The sequence below is a fragment of the Orcinus orca genome, chromosome 16 (assembly GCF_937001465.1).
Source record: "Orcinus orca chromosome 16, mOrcOrc1.1, whole genome shotgun sequence".
Classification (NCBI taxonomy): Eukaryota; Metazoa; Chordata; class Mammalia; order Artiodactyla; family Delphinidae; genus Orcinus; species Orcinus orca.
Window position 1 is genome coordinate 10,910,475 of NC_064574.1, and position 17,347 is coordinate 10,927,821.

At 45.0% G+C, this 17,347-nt stretch overlaps 1 protein-coding gene across 7 annotated transcripts in view; it reads left to right on the forward strand.

Moving 5' to 3' along the window:
* The window catches only part of ATP9A (ATPase phospholipid transporting 9A (putative)), a 136,586-nt gene that overhangs the window by 80,787 nt on the left and 38,452 nt on the right, over positions 1-17,347 (forward strand). For all 7 annotated transcript variants that reach the window (XR_004478679.2, XR_004478678.2, XR_004478680.2 and 4 more), the window contains one exon: positions 13,264-13,425. Coding sequence is in view for 4 of the 7 variants with exons in the window: in XM_049699163.1 (XP_049555120.1) it covers positions 13,264-13,425 (162 nt within the window). In the remaining 3 variants the exon portion in view is untranslated. The remainder of the gene's footprint in view (positions 1-13,263; positions 13,426-17,347) is intronic.

Consider the following 17,347-nt stretch of genomic DNA (forward strand, 5'->3'; position numbering starts at 1 on the left):
AGGGCAGCAGGATCCGGGGCAATGCTGGGCCGCTAGGGAAACAGGCTGGCAAATGCCTGCAGCCCTTGATCTTCCTCTAGAAGGAGTAGCCTTGGACTTGAGATACATCCTGAGTTAGGAAGCAGCGAGAGATCTTGTTTGTGGTTCAGACGGGCAGCGCATAAGGGGCACAGGTCCCATGAAACCACATTCCTTTTTTAAAAAACAGCTTAATTAGGATATAATGCACATACCATACAATCGCCCGTGTGACAGATACATACAGGTCAGTGGTTTTTTTAAATAGTATATTCACGGAGTTATGCAACCATTACCACAGTCGATTTTAGAATCGATTTTTGTGACACTTTTGTCAACCCAAAAGGAAGCACTCCGTGCCTGTATTCCCATAGACTCCCACCCTCCCTCCCGCCAGCCCCTGGCAACCACTGACCTACTTTCTATCTCTGTAGATTTGCCTGTTCTGGACATTTCATACAAATGGAAAGATATACACACACTCTGCGTCTCACTTCTTTCTCTTAACGTGTATTTTCAAGATTCATCCACGTGGTAGCGTGTGTCTATACTTCATGCCTCTTTATGGATGAACAGTATTCCATTGAAGGGATAATACTGTGTTTTGTTTATCCAGTCTTTGGTTGATGAACATTTGGACTGTTGATACATTTTCTATGTATGTTATATATATATATGTGTGTGTGTGTGTGTGTGTGTATTTTCTTTGGGGGGGCTATTGTGCTATGAACACGTGTCCAGGTTTTTGTGGAGACACATGTGTTCATCTCTGTTGGTGTACGTGTAGGAGAGGGATTGCTGGGTCACGTTAAATTTATGTTTAGCCTTTTGAGAAACTGCTACACTGTTTCTGAAGTGGCTGTGCCGTTTTAAGTTCCCACCTGCAAGGTATGAGGGCTCTAGTTTCTCTGCATCTTAGCCGACACTTGTCATCGTCCCTCCTTTTGATTCTCGCCGATCTAGTGAGTGTGAAGTGAAATCTCATTGTGGTTTTGATTTGTGTTTCTGATACCAAAGGTTAATAACGTTGATAACGTTGAGCATCTTTTTATGTGCTTATTGGCCCCTTTATATATCTTCCTTGGAGAAATGTCTATCCAGGCCCTCTGCCCACTTTTAGTTGTGTTATGTGTCTTTTTGTTACTGAGTTGTAAGAGTTCTTTATGTATTTGAGATAAAAGCCTCCTGTCAGATATATGATTTCCAAATATTTTCTCCCATTCTATCTTTTTGTTTGTTTGTTTGTTTGTTTGCGGTACGCGGGCCTGTCACTGTTGTGGCCTCTCCCGTTGCGGAGCACAGGCTCCGGACGCGCAGGCTCAGCGGCCATGGCTCACGGGCCCAGCTGCTCCGCGGCATGTGGGATCTTCCCAGACCGGGGCACGAACCCGTGTACCCTGCATCGGCAGGCGGACTCTCAACCACTGCGCCACCAGGGAAGCCCCCATTCTATCTTTTATGTTCTTGATGGTGTCCTTTGAAACGTGGACGTTTTAAATTTTGATGAAGTCTGGTAAGCCACATATTTTTGTATCTAAGCATCAACTCTTGCTAAAGCTGAAAGGATTCGTGTAATTCTGTGTTCAAGAGCATAGGACCTGGTAATACAGTTGCCTGTGTAGTGTTTTCTGTAAGAAGCCCCTCACTGCTTTTTCTCTCAGGGTGCCATATGATAGGAACGCCTTTTGTGTAGGTGTAGGCAGAGCACTCCCTCGCCCAGCATGAAAATGGTATCATGTCCTTTGCCCCCTGACTTGAGTGTAGTTAAGACACAGTCCGTGTTTTACTAGTCTGTTAACATTTTGGTTTTTTTTCTTTCCAGTCTTCCTTCCTTTTTTCTTTCCTTAAAAAAAACTTTTATTCTGATTATGGAAGCAATTTTTTGTAGTGTGGAAAATTTGGAAATTTCAGAAGAATATAAAGAGGGAAATGGGTTATTTTCAACTTCACTCATAAAAGATAACAATAGGTAACTTCCCTTGAGTATTTGGTACACATCAGGTCCCATTTGACGTACTGTGTATTATTCATTAAATCTTCCCAGCAACTAAGAGGTACTATGATTATCCCCATTTTCAGAAGAGAAAGGTCAAGGACAGAGAGATTAAATACTTAGCCTGAAGTTCCTAGTTTTTTGGTTTTTTTTTAAGAGTTCAAAGTATAGTGGCTTTTCTTTTCTTATTATTTTTTAATTGAAGTATAGTTGATTTACAATATTATATTAGTTTCAGGAGTACAACAGAGTGCTTTGATATTTTTAGAGATTATACTCCATATAAAGTTATTATAAAATATTGGCTATATTTCCTGTGCTGTACATTATTACATTTTTTACATCTTCCCTGGATTTTTTTTTTTTTTTAGACTTTTTAATTTTGAAATACTTTCAGATTTTTGGAAAAGTTGTAAAATGAACACAAAGACGTCCCCTTTACCAACACTTTACTCAGATTCTTCAAATGTGAACCCTTCTCTGCTTTTGCTTCCTCTTCACCTTTGAAGAGTAAGCTTCAGGCGTGATCCCCTTTTATTCCTAAATATTTCCTAAAAATACTTTCCTAAATATCTCCCTACAAAACAAGGTCATTTATGAGAATCAGGAAATTAACGTTGATACAGTACTGTTATCTGACTTGCAGATCTTATTAAAATTGCATCAGCTGTCCCACTCACTTTTTTTTTTTTTTGCAAAAAAAAGAAAAAAATATTTTCCCCAGATCAATAACCAGTCCAGGAGTACACACCACATTCAGTTGTACTGCCTCTGGTGTCTCTTTTATTTTTATTTTTTTAATTTAATTTTTCTTTTTGGCCAAGTCGTGTAGCATGTGGGATCTTAGTGCCCCAACCGGGGGTCGAACCTATGTCCCCCTGCAGTGGAAGCTCGGAGTCATAACCACTGGACCATCTGGCGTTTCTATTAACCTGGAACAGTTCCTCAGCTTTCCTTGACCGTCACAGCCTTGACTCTGTTGAAGAATACAGGTTATCTGTTTTGTAGAATGTCCCTCAGTTTGTATTTGTCTGACATTTTCGTATGATGTTGACTCAGGTTATGCATTTCTGGTGCTGTCCTCGGTGCAGGGTATCCAGAGACGCATGGTGTTGGCGTGTCTAGGTCTCGGAGATGTTAACTTAGGTTTCTTGGCTAAGGTGGTGTCTCCCAGGTTTCCTCCTGGTAAAGTTGCCGTTTTCTGTGGCTGACTTATGTTACAGCACCAGTCCCCTAAGTGACAGGGTCAGGGCTTTAACCCAGGGAGTTTGTTTTCAGAGCCCAAACTCTTAATCCTTTTACTAAACCATTTTTCAGAAACCACTAAATATTAATTTTTATTCATTTGATATATAGCCCCTCCACTACGTTTTCATGTATTTTTTTCGTAAAAAAATGAGCATTTTAATATAGTTATGGGTTTTGCCTATATTTGTTCTTTTTTCACTAATATTTTATCATACCTGTTTCTCAATTTTCTTGAACATTACACAGTTTTTCAGATTCCCTGCCTACGGTATGGACCCTAATATCTTCAACTGTTCTCGTATTATTGGAATTTAGGTTATTTCTATTTTTGAGCAACAGTGTTTATAAACATTTGCAGTGAGTATCCTTACACTTGCTATTTCTAGAAATGGTGTGACGGGGTTCATTAATTCACCAGGTATTTTTGAGTGCCTCCCATGAGCCAGGCACTGTGGAGTCTACGTTAAACAAGGCAGCAGCTCACACCCCTTGGGGCAGCAGGAGTGAGACAGTTGCCTGAGCGGGTTCCTTATCCCCACTGTGTGTCTGTGACGTGGGACCCACAGGAGGGTGTTGTGAGGCCCTTAGTATGTGGTCAGTAAATCCTGTGGGTCAAACTGAATGAGTATGTTTAAGGCTCATGACATAAATTACCAGAGTGCTTCCCGGGATTTTTTTTTTTTTTTTAACCATTTTACTCTTCCACCAATGTTGCAAGGACTCCCAGTTATGATGATGATGATGATGATGATTTTTGTTCATTTTAAGAAGGAGGGACGGGCTTCTTTGGTACGTGAAGTGTTTTGGAGGTCTGGACTCATCTGAGAATATCCGTGAACCAGGGGTTGATGTGATCGTGCGGGCGGAGGTGGGGGGAGGGTGGCACAGTTAGAATCTTTTCCAAAGATCAGAAATGGCAGGACACTTGGGTGTGTCTTTCCCTGCCCAGTCTCTTCTTCCTCCTTTTCTGGGGCAATGGAATGTGTCCCCTGGGAGACGACTCCTTCTCATCTGCTTGGTGTTTGTGGAAGAGCTCAAGCTGTGAAGCCCAGTTCCTCTGTTGACCATTGATATTTGAACCAGGCTTTTTAGGGGTGAAAAATCTGGTAACCCTTGGCCAAATTCTGAGATGGGAATTGTGTGCAGAGAGAAGGGCGAGGTGGGGGATAGGTGCGGGTGAGCCTACTGAGACGTGTGCCCTGGAACCGGAAGCTGGTCATATTTGTCACCGTGTCTTAACCAGGGTTCGTCTGCTTGATCTCGCCTTTCCGTTTCGGAATGGGAGGATGATACCATTGAAGGGTCCATGTGAGAAAGGACCAGACTTTTGGTAGTTACGGACTGGGGACCAGTAGCTTGTGGGTATTTCATAGAATTTAAATTAAACGTTGGTGATCCGATCAGCACTTGTGCCTCTGGGCTCCGATTGGCTATTGACATGCATATATGACGGTCTTTAATGCCTGTCCCACACCCCTGGTTCCCACTGAACTTTGATATATTTGTTTTAGGGCTGTGCAAAGATTTTTCCATGAAGGTAAATCTTCCATGGAATGCTTTGTGCTTTTCAGCTCCTTTTTGTTAAAGAGAAGAGCCCTTTATCTCTGCTGTCCATTAATTGCCTTTGGATTCAGATTTGTTTTGTTTTTCTAAGATTCTGAATAGCAGTTTGCTTTTTTTAAAAAAAGGGTATTTTCTTTTGGTCTTTGGTGTCTTCACAGAGGTCGGTGTTACTTTCTTGGTTTCCTTTTCCCCACAGCTTTATTTATTTTTTTTATTACACAGTCATTTCATGTTTATGATAGAATATATGAAAATGTAGAGAAGAAAAAGAAAGTAAACCATCGTCCTACTAACTGAAGGTATAACCACTGTTAATATTTTACTCACCAGCCTTTTAAACTACTTCAAAAGATGCGTACCTCAAAATATAAATCTGTTTATGTAAATATACCGTCTGACAGAAAATAGGTTAAATCTAGTTCCAGTGCAATCTTTCAGAAAGCTGTACTGTTTCCAGATCCCTGTGGGATTCCACGTAGGAGTGGCTGGGTCTAGAATCCTACCTTTGAAATTCTATATCAATAAAACCTGGCTGGTGCGGGCAAGGTCAGTCGATGGAATACATACAGAAGCCAGTATCCTCTTTACTTTGGAGCTCCTGGAGTAATTTCTACCAGTTGGCCTAGGATTCATTTCCTGTAACAGAAAGCAGGATTTCCTAAATTTGTTTCCTGTGCACATTCTGCCTGGGAAGCCTTGAAGTGTCTGTATTCAGCTATTGATTACAGCCTGGGGGACACTGCCCCCACCCCCCCCGACCCCCCGCCTGTACAGTAAACTCCCAGGGGAAATGAGACAGATGTAATCTGGCCAGAGAGAAGTGGTCCTAAGATGCTCGGGCGAGCAGGCTTCAGCCCTGACAGCATCCCATCGTTTGCAGTATATTTGGCAGTGTTGGAGGTGGGGTGCAGTGGAGGGGGGGTCACCGTGACACAACTCTTAACGTGTCCTTCTTGGCGTGAGTGGTCATGGAAGTGCTCTCCTCCGAGCAGATAGAATCCACCCAGGGACGCGTTCATTTGTCTAAAGAAGTTGATAAACGTAACCTGTAATTTTCACTAGGTAGTGATAACCACTGTTTGTGTTCGGGTGCAGAGTTACCCAGATTCTTCCTAAATGTGGGCATACATGTAGAATTACAGTTGTATGTTTCTCTGGTACAGAATCACACTCTAGTACAAGGAGGGAAGGAGGGTGAAGTGGGTTAAGTCACATCCTTGAGAAAGCCAGATGGTTTTCATGGTCCTGTAGGGTTTATGTGTGCGTGTGTGTACGTGTGTGCGCGCATGTCGGCACGTGTACATATGTGCACGAGTGTGGGTGTGAACACGTGCACGTGATGTGTGCACGACTGCTGTTGGAGCGTGTGTGGCGTGTGGATGTGCATGGGTGTGTGTGCGTGTGTGTGAGTGTGAATGAAAGTGGCCTGCTGTATGTGGCTGTGCCTTGAGTAACTCTGATTTCAGAGCCCTTAGTTACAAGTTCTGGGTAATGTGCAGGATGTTCTGTGTGGCCACCCCTGCTCAGGGCGCAGTGCGAGAAGTCTATCTCCGTCTTCCCCTGAGGCACCCCGCCCCCTCCTTTCTCACAGTCTCTACACAGGGCCCCTCCCCTGACCTCTGCCTCCGAGCTGCCCACTGTTCTCAATATCTGAGTACCTTTGCAGAGATAATTCTTTGCATACGTTAGAATTTTCCTCACCCTTTAATTATTAACCTATTTTAAAAATTTAAGAGCACAGTTGTAAATTACAGTTAAAGTTTTGCACCTTGCTTTGCGTTACTCATCCTTCCAAAGCATGTCCGTGTGTGTGGTGTCGCTGTGTGGGACGTCAGCTGAGTTTTGCTAAAATGTTGGGTTGCTGTGTGTTCTGTCATCTCGCAATGGCATTTCAAGACCTTCATTACCACTAATTTTTCTGAAAGATGGGGGCATCGCACTACCCCTCCTTACCCCGCAGTGCAGCTGCGGGTCGTGTGTCACTGCCAGGGCGGACTTGATTAGCGGTGTGATTTTAAGCTGCACTCAGCCTCCTCGTAGGTAAAGAGGGGCTGATACATCACACGGAGCTCATGGCCCTTAGAGAAGAGAGGGAGCAGTGAGGGTAGCGGTGATGCTGCCAGTGGTAAGAAGGGGTCACCTGTTGCTTATCTGCTCTGTTCCAGGCACTGCGTTACGGGCATCCCTTACCACCCAGAATTACTGTGATCGTGCTGTTTGCAAATGAGGTATAGATTGGCTGAGGAATATTCCCAAGGTCACACGGCTGGCGAGATTAAAACCCGCAGCCCATGTCCAGAGGTGGGGCTCGTAACCCCACAGGACCATGTCCCTACCCATGGCATGATGGCTTGAAAGTGCTTTGTCAACTCACAAGTGTTGCAGAGAGTGAAGCACTTGCGTTTGGGGAGCTCAGGGTGGATACTGGGTGAAGTTCCAGAGTGTCCAATTATTTTTAACCTACTCCGGTCCCCTTGGGACATGTGCACTGAGCCAGTGTTGTGTCTGGGATCTCCAAAACTCAGTGGCATCTTTTGTGTGTGTCCCTTCCCTCTTTTCTCATCTTATAAGCTTCCAGGCTTGGTGATAATAACCGTCTTCTGCCAGGCCCCAGAAGCCTACCTTCTGAGTGTCTCGCCTTCACCGTCCATCTCTTCAGGATCCGGCCCTTAGAAGGGAAAACCAAAAAGGATGTGTTTCTCCGCTAGTCCACAGTAACCTTGAAATGGCCCCCTTGCAAGTGGCCGTGAGAGCGTGGGCGAAGAGCGAGTGGGTCTCTCCTCCAGACGTGAGTCTGTAGATGGAGAGCATTCCTGCATCCATTAGAATGTCAGAAGCTGGGAGTAATGCAGACAGGGGTGATATAAGAAAAAGGGGTATACAGTGAAGGTACAGCTAATCTAGAAGCAGATTTTATTTTTAGTTCCCCCCCCCCCGCACTAATTATAAGAGTAACATTAGCTTGTTATAGAAAAAGAAAAAAAATTACAGGAAAGAAAAGCCAAAAATGTTCTGGTGTTTTTCCTACCTATTTCTCTTCTGTATATATACGATGTATGTTCGATGACCTTGATTTGTTCCCTTGCATTATCCCTTTCCGGTAACTATCTATAGTAAGAATATTCTTAGTGGCTGCTCTATATTCTGCTGCTTAGATACACCACAGATTATTTTCTCTGTCTCCCAAGCGTAACATTTAGGTGGTCCCCCACTTGTGGCTGTCCTAAATAATGTCATGATGGAGAGCCTTGCTCATTCAATCTCTCTGTACATCTCTCAGCATGCATGAAAGGTCCCAGTTGTCTCATTTTGCATTTTCTTAACGCTGTTGCAAAGAGTGAGGATAAAAACCGTTGGGGAAAGGTAAGCCCGTGGCCTTGAGGGGGGGCCGGCAATCTCCCGTCCCTTTGCAGCCTTGGGGTTTCTTTTTCCTCCATAACCACATCCCTGTGGGTCCCCTGAATGCCTCCTCGTGTCTGAGCCTCAGCTCCAGGCTTCAGACAATGCCAGCATTCAGATGTGTGCACGATGGAGTGTGGAGTGTTGACCCAGAGAGATTTAGGAGGCTGGTGGGGCTCTACCATCCCGTTGCCAGGGCCTTGGACCTGAGGGTGAGGTCAAAGAACAGCGGTCGGGAACTTAAGGAAAAAATCCTCCATCAATGTTACGTATTAACCACTGGGGTAGAATTTTGAAAGAAGATTCTGGTTGCTCAGAAGATAGGGGTCCTGTGTCAGGCAGGACTATGGGATTTTGGGGGCACTGTAGAAAACTGTCAAATGAGCCTTCCTTGGTATTAGCTCATCCGCGGCCATACATGCAAAAGTCCTGTCCCATATCACATTAGTATTGGGCCAGAATGGACTTAAGTAAATAGTCGTTTCTAAGTGGCTAAATTTTTATGGAGATGATGCCATTCTTCCTTTTCAAATACTTGTTTTTAGCAGAGTTAAGTCCCAAGAGGCTGAATTTCAAGTATAGGATCAGGAAATTCGGATCAGGGAGTGGCCTTTTATTCTACCACCTTGTCCACTGATGCTTAAAAGTAGCAGGCTGGGGCTTCCCTGGTGGCGCAGTGGTTGGGAGTCCGCCTGCCGATGCAGGGGATGCGGGTTCGTGCCCCGGTCTGGGAGGATCCCACATGCCGCGGAGCCCGTGAGCCATGGCCGCTGAGCCTGCGCGTCCGGAGCCTGTGCTCCGCGACGGGAGAGGCCACAACAGTGAGAGGCCTGCGTACTGCAAAAAAAAAAAAAAAATGTAGTAGGCTGTTTTTTGTTTGCTCCATGCTGTGTTTAAAAGAAAAGCAGCAATATTTAAAAATCACTCAGTGTTCTATAAAAATCAGCTTCTCCTGAGAAAGATCAGATCTGGAAAGACTGGGCCCAGTTTCGACCTGGCAGCAGTTAGCCCCCTCCCCCAAGCCCTGTCCCTAGGTGGCCGGCCCTGCCCCGGTCCGCTGCCTGCGCTGCTCCTGTTGGCATTCAAACCTGCAAACCACCATGTGGCCCATTTTGGAAGCTATTTCTTAATAACGTAAAGAATACCTAGGTCTTTGGGTGTTTATAAGCTTGAAAGGCCTGGCTTCGGGCAGACTGGCCATTCTTTGTAAGCCTGGGTGTTTATCTGATTGAATGCCCCCAAAGAACCGTTTTAATCAGATAGCAGATTCATGCATGTTCTTGTATTTCATATGCATCCTGCTTTTGACAGGAATTCAAGGCTCTTTAGCCTGTCTGGCGTAATTCCCAAGCACACATTCCCAGGTACAAAGAGAAGATTATTAAAGCTTGTCACAGGTGGTTTATTGCTGACCAACAAATGATGAAAAAGCCCTTTCATGGACAGCTCTGACAAGAATTCTTCAGATGGGCTTTTTTTTTTTTTGGAGGCGGAAGGGTGGAGTAGGAGGCTCTTTTTTTAATTTCCTGACCCAAACCAGACACACAGCTGACTCGTGGAGCCCAGATCCCCTGCTCCGGCCCTTTCTTGGTTTCTAGCATTTGCTTTTGCCTCTCATTTATTTGTTCATTCATTTACCTTTTACGAGGTTTCTTTTTCTGCTCTTCTGACCTCCGGTTAGTCTGACCCGAGGCCCCCTGAGACCCCAGCTCCGGCTGTTAAGGACAGCGAGACTCAAGACCCTGAGATTGGGGACTTCCCTGGCGGTCCAGTGGTTAAGACTCCACGCTTCCACTACAGGGGGGTGCGGGTTTGATCCCTGGTCGGGGAACTAAGATCCCACCTGCGGTGTAGTGCAGCCGTAAGAAAAAAAAAAGACCCTGAAATCCTTTCTGATTTGGCAATACAGGATGATTCTTTTGAATTGAAGCTCAGACCCTCTAGCAGAAGCAGCCTCATTTACATCATCTTGTTTCAGGCAGGGATGGAGTCGCCCACCTGACCGCTGAAATGTTTGTCCCCGCTGCTGTGGAGAAGGGTTAGTGAGCTCCCCAGTTCTAAACTGCTCTCTTCTCAGTAGGACCTGGGGGATTTTATATGTTCTGGTAGAAAGCAGCTTTAAATTAAAGCTGACTTAATGTTAAAGTCGGAATAAGGGAGTGTAAGGTGAGAAAGAAAGGCCCCCCTGCAGGGCTCATATCCTGTTGGAATCAGCCCCCAAGAGGACTTGTGAGGTTTTGATTAGGACCTTGGACCCAAGGGGTGGGAGATGGGAGATGGGGCAACCAGCACAGTCAAAGTAGGTTCCTTAACTCCCTCGAGGGGTTTGCTGTAGAAGAAAGCATGGTTAGAAGATGTTTCCATTCAGCTGTAATTCATGCTTCCCCGGGAACACTTGTCACTGTTGATCATTTCAGATTCATGGTTCAACTTCCCCTCCAACACAGTCCTATGGGGTCTGCAGCAGGGGGACCCAGGCTGGCCAAGGCCAGAACTACCTCTACGGCCCTGAAAGCCACTTCCCGTTCTGGAGTTTCAGATCCTTTCTTGATTGAAGTTAAGAACAGGCTTTGGGGGAATTAGTGTATCTCCTTGAAGCCCAGTATTACAGACTCTTCACATCTTTTCAGAGCAATTAAATACGTTTTTAAGGGGTGAAACAACAGCTGTTTAAAAGCAAGGATGAAAAACTCTTTTCCCTAGCAGTCGTGTTGGAAAGCATCCGAAGAAGAATTTCCTTTTTCTTTGTTACTAAACTGGTATGTAGAGGAGGATGTAAATTTAGTCAAGCTACGTATTTGTAATAATCTCGTATTGTGTTGGGATATTTATTTACTTAATTAAAATTAAAAATATTAAAAATAAAAGATGGGGCTTCCCTGGTGGTGCAGTGGTTGAGAGTTCACCTGCCGATGCAGGGGACATGGGTTCGTGCCCCGGTCCGGGAAGATCCCACATGCCGCGGAGCGGCTGGGCCCGTGAGCCATGGCCGCTGAGCCTGCACGTCCGGAGCCTGTGCTCCGCAACGGGAGAGGCCACAACAGTGAGAGGCCCGCGTACCGCAAAATAAATAAAAGAAGTGCGCGTACACACTAAAATATTTCAGTAGTATATAGAGAGAAGAGTGAAGTAATTTCTCTTCATGTGTATCATCCTATAAGCGTTTTAGTGCATGTACCCAAAGTTTTTAATATTTATATGGATGGGATTTTTAAATTTATATCAGTGTTTACTGATTCGTTCATTTTAAACTGGAAAGAAGATTGTTACCAGATAGGACAGGCCATATTGAAATTCAGAGTGATTAGATGAAACTACTATATGAATGAGTTTCCAGAGACTTATGCAGGTTAGTAGCAAAACAAACAAACAAAACCAAACTTGATTAGCCCTTTCTTTTGGAGGTGGAGGTCAGTGGGGATTAGGAGGTGGGCACCTTTGGGGGCTGTTACTATGCCTACCATGCCCCCCCCGTCAACTTTCTAACGGTGACCGTGAGTCGGGTGACCGGGCACACCCACTAAGGATGCAGTGTTGTGTGTGCGCCCATGTTTAGAGAACAGGCATCTGGATGGCCCGGGATTGGCACTCTCCCTTGGGCTCCTTGGGTCAGCTAGACACAGGATTCGATCTCATCTCAGCCCGTGGTAGCTGCCCGCCGAGAGCAGCTCGCCTGGCCTCTCTGACTCTGTTTCTTCGTCCGTCGGGTAGAGCTGCTTGGTACTTCCTGCCTTCATGGGCTGTGCTGACATGTAAACACGATGACCTTGTGGTTCGTACACTGTAGGCTCTTCGTACTTACCCCTGTCTCCCCCCCCACCCCATGGCGCAGCCCCCTTCCTGTGGCAGTGGCGGTGAGGGCTTCGTGGTCTCCCCTCCCCAGCTCCCCCTTCTGTCCCCGCCTTTTCCACTCCTATTTCCTTCTTTCCCTGAAGACCCCAGACCAGATTCATCTGTAGACGTGTTTTATTTTCTTCATGGGCGTTTAAAACGTGCAGTTTAGTGGCTTACATTGAAAAGTTAGAGATCTCAGGGACAAGGTCAGACTTCTGGTTTTTCTTGAGAAACTGGAAGCTGTGGCCACCCTGGGTCCGCATTCCCGCGGGGCAGCCTCCTTCAGAGGGGGCACTGGCTCCTGCCTGCCGCAGTTCCCACTGGTCTGGCCCCTGTCTTGGAATTTGCATCCTCCATGCCTTTGACTGGAAGTGAAGCAAACCTTGCTCGGGCTGTGAGCAGATTCCAGCTGGTGACAGAACCGTGGTCCTAGGAAGTGTAGCGGGTAGTGGAGGGTTTGGCTGTGCACCAGGTAGATCCAGTTTCCTGCCTAGCCGGCCGTTGCCCCGGAGCATCACCTCAGGCAACTTAATGAGCTTCCGCAAGCCTCAGTTTCCTCATCTGTACAGACCAGCGTTCTCCCCGTCAGTACTGCCTGCCATGTGGGGTGGGGTGGTTCTTTGTCATGGGGGCTGTCCTGTGTGTTGTAGGATGTTTAGCAGAATCCCTGGCCTCCACCCACAAGATGTCAGTAGAAAATATCCACCCCCTCCTCAGTTGTGAAGCCAAAACTGTCCCCAGACGTTGCCATGTGCCCCTTGGGGGGCAGAGCTGCCCAGTCGAGCACTGCTGTCGATCCCCTCCTGGTTGAGTGTGTGTGAGTTTAACAGGGAGCCTGGAGGTGAGTCGCCCCACCCCGGCGTCGTGCTCCTGGCTTCCCCATGTTTGTGGTTGGCCTGGTGCAGCTCCTTCCAGACGTGATCTCTGGTTGTGCTGATCCTTGAGCGTGTGCGGTTCTCTCTGCCACAGCTCTGGCGCGTGGCCTGCTTTAGGGCCCAGGAGAGACGGCGGCTCTGAGCGCGGAGCCCCTGCAGGCCTAGAGGGGTGGGGGCGGGGCCGTCACCGGCCAGCATGACCTCCCCCAGGGATGCAGGCCCTGCTCAGCCTCACCTGTCTCTGCTCCCCCGTCCACCTTTATGTTCATTTGCTTGACCTGTGAACCAGGATCCTCGGCTGTGTATCTGACCTTCAACCCTTGTCACATTTAGGTGGCCCTGGTGCAGTGGACCGAAAGTGTGGGCTTAACACTGGTGGGCCGGGACCAGTCGTCCATGCAGCTGAGGACCCCTGGTGACCAGATCCTGAACTTCACCATCTTGCAGATCTTCCCTTTCACCTACGAGAGCAAACGCATGGGCATCATCGTGAGGGTGAGTTCATTTATAATTTAAAATGGTTAAAAAAAACCCCCAAACCTGCCTAAGTCTGCTGTGTATGTCCCTGTGGCTGGACATTCTTTCTTACCCCTTTCTTTATTGTATTATTGCCTGTCGTTCCGACTAACAAGAGGATTTAATTCCCTCAGAAGAAAGAGAATTAGTTCATCAGTTGGACAGATCTCGGAAAGCTGCTCAGCTTTTGGTTAACCCACTTCCAGAGTGAAAGGTCTAATGAGTGTAGATTGAGCATTTCTTGGTAATAACACATTTCTCACTGTATACTCTTTCATTTAATTAAATGTTATTTTCTATTGAGGTGACAGTCACATGACATAAATTAATCATTTAAATGTGTAATTCGTTGGCATTTAGTATATTCACAGTGTCTTGCATCCACCACTTTTCTCAAGTTTTGAAACATTGGCATCACTGCAAAAGGGAATCTTGTATCCATTAAGCGGTCACTCTCCATACCTTCTTCCCCGTAGGCCCTGGAAACCTCCCATCTCCTTTCTGTCTCTAGGATTTACCTATTCTGGGTATTTCATATAAATGGGACTATACAATATGTGACCTTCTGTATCTGGCTCCTTTCACTTAGCATAATGTTTTAGAGATTCATCCATGTTGTAGCATATATACATACTTCATTCCTTTTTATGACTGAGTAGTATTTCATGTTGATTATCCATTCATCCATCAGCGGACATTTGGGTTGTTTCCACCTTTTGGCTATTGTGAATAGTGTTGCTATGAACATTCGTGTATAAGGATTTGAGCATCTGTTTTCAGTTCTTTTTTTTTTTTTTTTTTTTTTTTTTGCGGTACGCGGGCCTCTCACTGTTGCGGCCTCTCCCGCTGTGGAGCACAGGCTCCGGACGCGCAGGCTCAGCGGCCATGGCTCACGGGCCCAGCCACTCCGCGGCATGTGGGATCTTCCCGGACCAGGGCACGAACCCGTGTCCCCTGCATCGGCAGGCGGACTCTCAACCACTGTGCCACCAGGGAAGCCCTGTTTTCAGTTCTTTTGAGTAGATACCTAGGAGTGGAATTGCTGGGTCCGTTTCCCAGTTGCTGGATAATTCTATCTTTTAACTTTATGAGGAGTCACCAAACTTTTCTGCAAAATGCTGCACCATTTATAGGGTTGGCCAAAAAGTTCGTTCAGGTCTTTCTGTAAGATGTTACAGAAAGACCTGAACAAACTTCTTGGCCAGCCCGATACATTCTACCAGCAGTGTATGAAGCTTCTGGTTTCTCCATATCCTCATCAGTGCTTGTTATTTCCCTTTTTTTTTTTTTCATTGTAGCCGTCCTAGTTGCTGTGAAGTGGTATTTCATTGTGGTTTTGATTTGCGTTTTCCTGATAGCTAATGATGTTGAGCATCTTCTCATATACTTACTGACCACTTGTATCCTTCCTTGGAGACATGTCTGTTCACGTCGTTTGCCCACTTTTGAAGTGGGTAGTCTTTTATTGTTGTGTTGTAAGAGTTCTTTACGTAGTCTGAATACTAGACCCTTATCAGAGATATGATATACAAATATTTTCTTTCATTCTGTAGCTTGTCTTTTTGCTTTCTTGATAAAATTCTTTGGATGCACAGAAGTTACTAATTTTGATGACGTCCAATTTATTTTTTTCCTCTGTTGCTCTTGACTTTGGTGTCATATCTGAGAGTCCATTGCTAAACCTAAGGTCATGAAAATTTACCCCTATGTTTTCTTTTAAAAGTTTTTGTAGTTTTATCTCTTTAGATCGTTGATCCATTTTGCGTTATTTTCATATATGGTGTGAGTTAGGGGTTTTAACGTCATTCTTTTGTGTGTGGATGGAGAGTTGTCCCAGCACCGTTTGCTGCAGAGACTATTGTTTTCCCACTGAATAGTCTTGATACCCTTGTAATTAGACATTTTCGATGATTTTTCATTCATACAGTCCCAAAAGTTATTGGAAAAAAGTGTCGTGATCACTCAACATCGTCATTTTGGCATTAATATTTCAGATTTTCTTTTTATATTTTTTGAAGCTTTTATTGAAGTACAGCATACAAAGAGAAAAGTGCAAACCTCAGGAGTGTACAGCTCAAGTGTTAACAAAGTAATAAACACAGTGTCACTCGCATCCCGAGCAAGGAACAGAATCCCTCCCACCATCACCCCAGCAGCTCCCTCGTACCCCTTTCTGGTTACTGCATCCTTCCTTCCCACAAGGATATAACCAATGTCCCATTTCTACCACTGACTGATTTTGTCTCTTTTTGAACTTTATATAAAGGAAACTGTACAGTAGATACCCTTTTGTGTTTGAGTTCGTTTGCTCAAATTTATATTTATGTATTGATCCACACTATTGGATGTATTATAGTTAAAAAATTTTTTTAAAGAAAACATTGTGCATTCAATTGAAATCCCATCTGTCCTTTCTAGATGTGCTTCATCTTCAGTCCTACCCCAGGTTTATCACTCCTATGAATTTTAAAATACTATTATCAGACACATTGGGTATAAATAATATGTATTATGGTATTCATGTTTTTATTCTCTCTATAAAGTGTCATTGTAGTATATATATTATTATTCCACATACTAATTTTTGTTTAACGTTTTACAAAAAGCTTTATTTATGTTGATGCATGTAATCCCACTTTATTTCTCTTAGCTGACTTGTTGTATTGCATTGTGCAAATATACCTCAGTTCCTTCCGTCTGTTGCTGTTCCCTCTTGATACACGTTTAGGTCATTGCCACTTTTTTTGCCGATAGAAAGACCGCTGCCATGTGTAGCCTTGTCTGCTGCAGTCTCCACTGTACATATGTCCGTGTTTTTCTGTGGACTACACCCAGAGGTGGACTTGCTGGGTGGTAGAATATATACATCTTTAACTTTACCAGGTTTTTTCAACTTCTTCTCCAAAGTGCTTATACTAATCTTAGTCCCACTGTTTTTCTGCATCCTCACCAACGCTTGATAGTGTCGGACTTTTAAAATCTTGCCAATCTGAATTAATACCTTGTTTTCCTATTTGCTCTTTTACTCACACTTTCCATTCTGGGAAGCCTGGAAGCCCTGTGTTCATAAGCCACTCTGCTCAGTAGTTCTTAAACCTGGCTGGTAGGGACTTCCCTGGTGGCACAGTGGATAAGAATCTGCCTGCCAATGTAGGGGACACAGGTTTGAGCCCTGGTCCGGGAAGATCCCACATGCCGCAGGGCAACTAAGCCCATATGCCACAACTACTGAGCCCTGTGCCACAACTACTGAAGCCAGCGTGCCTAGAACCCGTGCTCCGCAACAAGAGAAGCCACCACAATGAGAAGCCTGCGCATGCACGGCAGCGAAGAGTAGCCCCCGCTCGCCGCAACTAGAGAAAGCCTGAGCGCAGCAACGAAGACCCAGCATGGCCAAAAATAAATAAAACGAGATCTAAACAAACAAACAAACAAAACCTGGCTGATCATCGGAATTAACCATAGGAGCTTTAAAAATTGCAGACTGCTTTGGTCCCAGTCCTATTTTGGTATTGAGATGGTTCCCTGGTGTTCTTAAAGGTTCTTCACATTGTTTGGCTCGGCTGGAGAAAATGCTGCCCCAGATCATGAGAATCTTTGGAATACGACTCTCTCATTTTTTAAACAAATGAGGATCCCCTCCGCCCTATCTACACAAGTGTTTCATGCCTTAGGGGTCAGAGTTGTAGATTCTATTGTAGTAAATTAGTAATAATAGAATTAGTAATAGGAGTAATTAGTAATAGTACTAGCAGCATTAGTAGTAGGAACAGAATTAGAAACAATAATAATAACAGAGGTAACATTTAAATGGTGCTTATTGGGTGCTAGTCACTGTTGTAAATGATTTGCATAAAACAACTCATGTAATTCTCATAATACCATTGCAGTTGGCATTTAA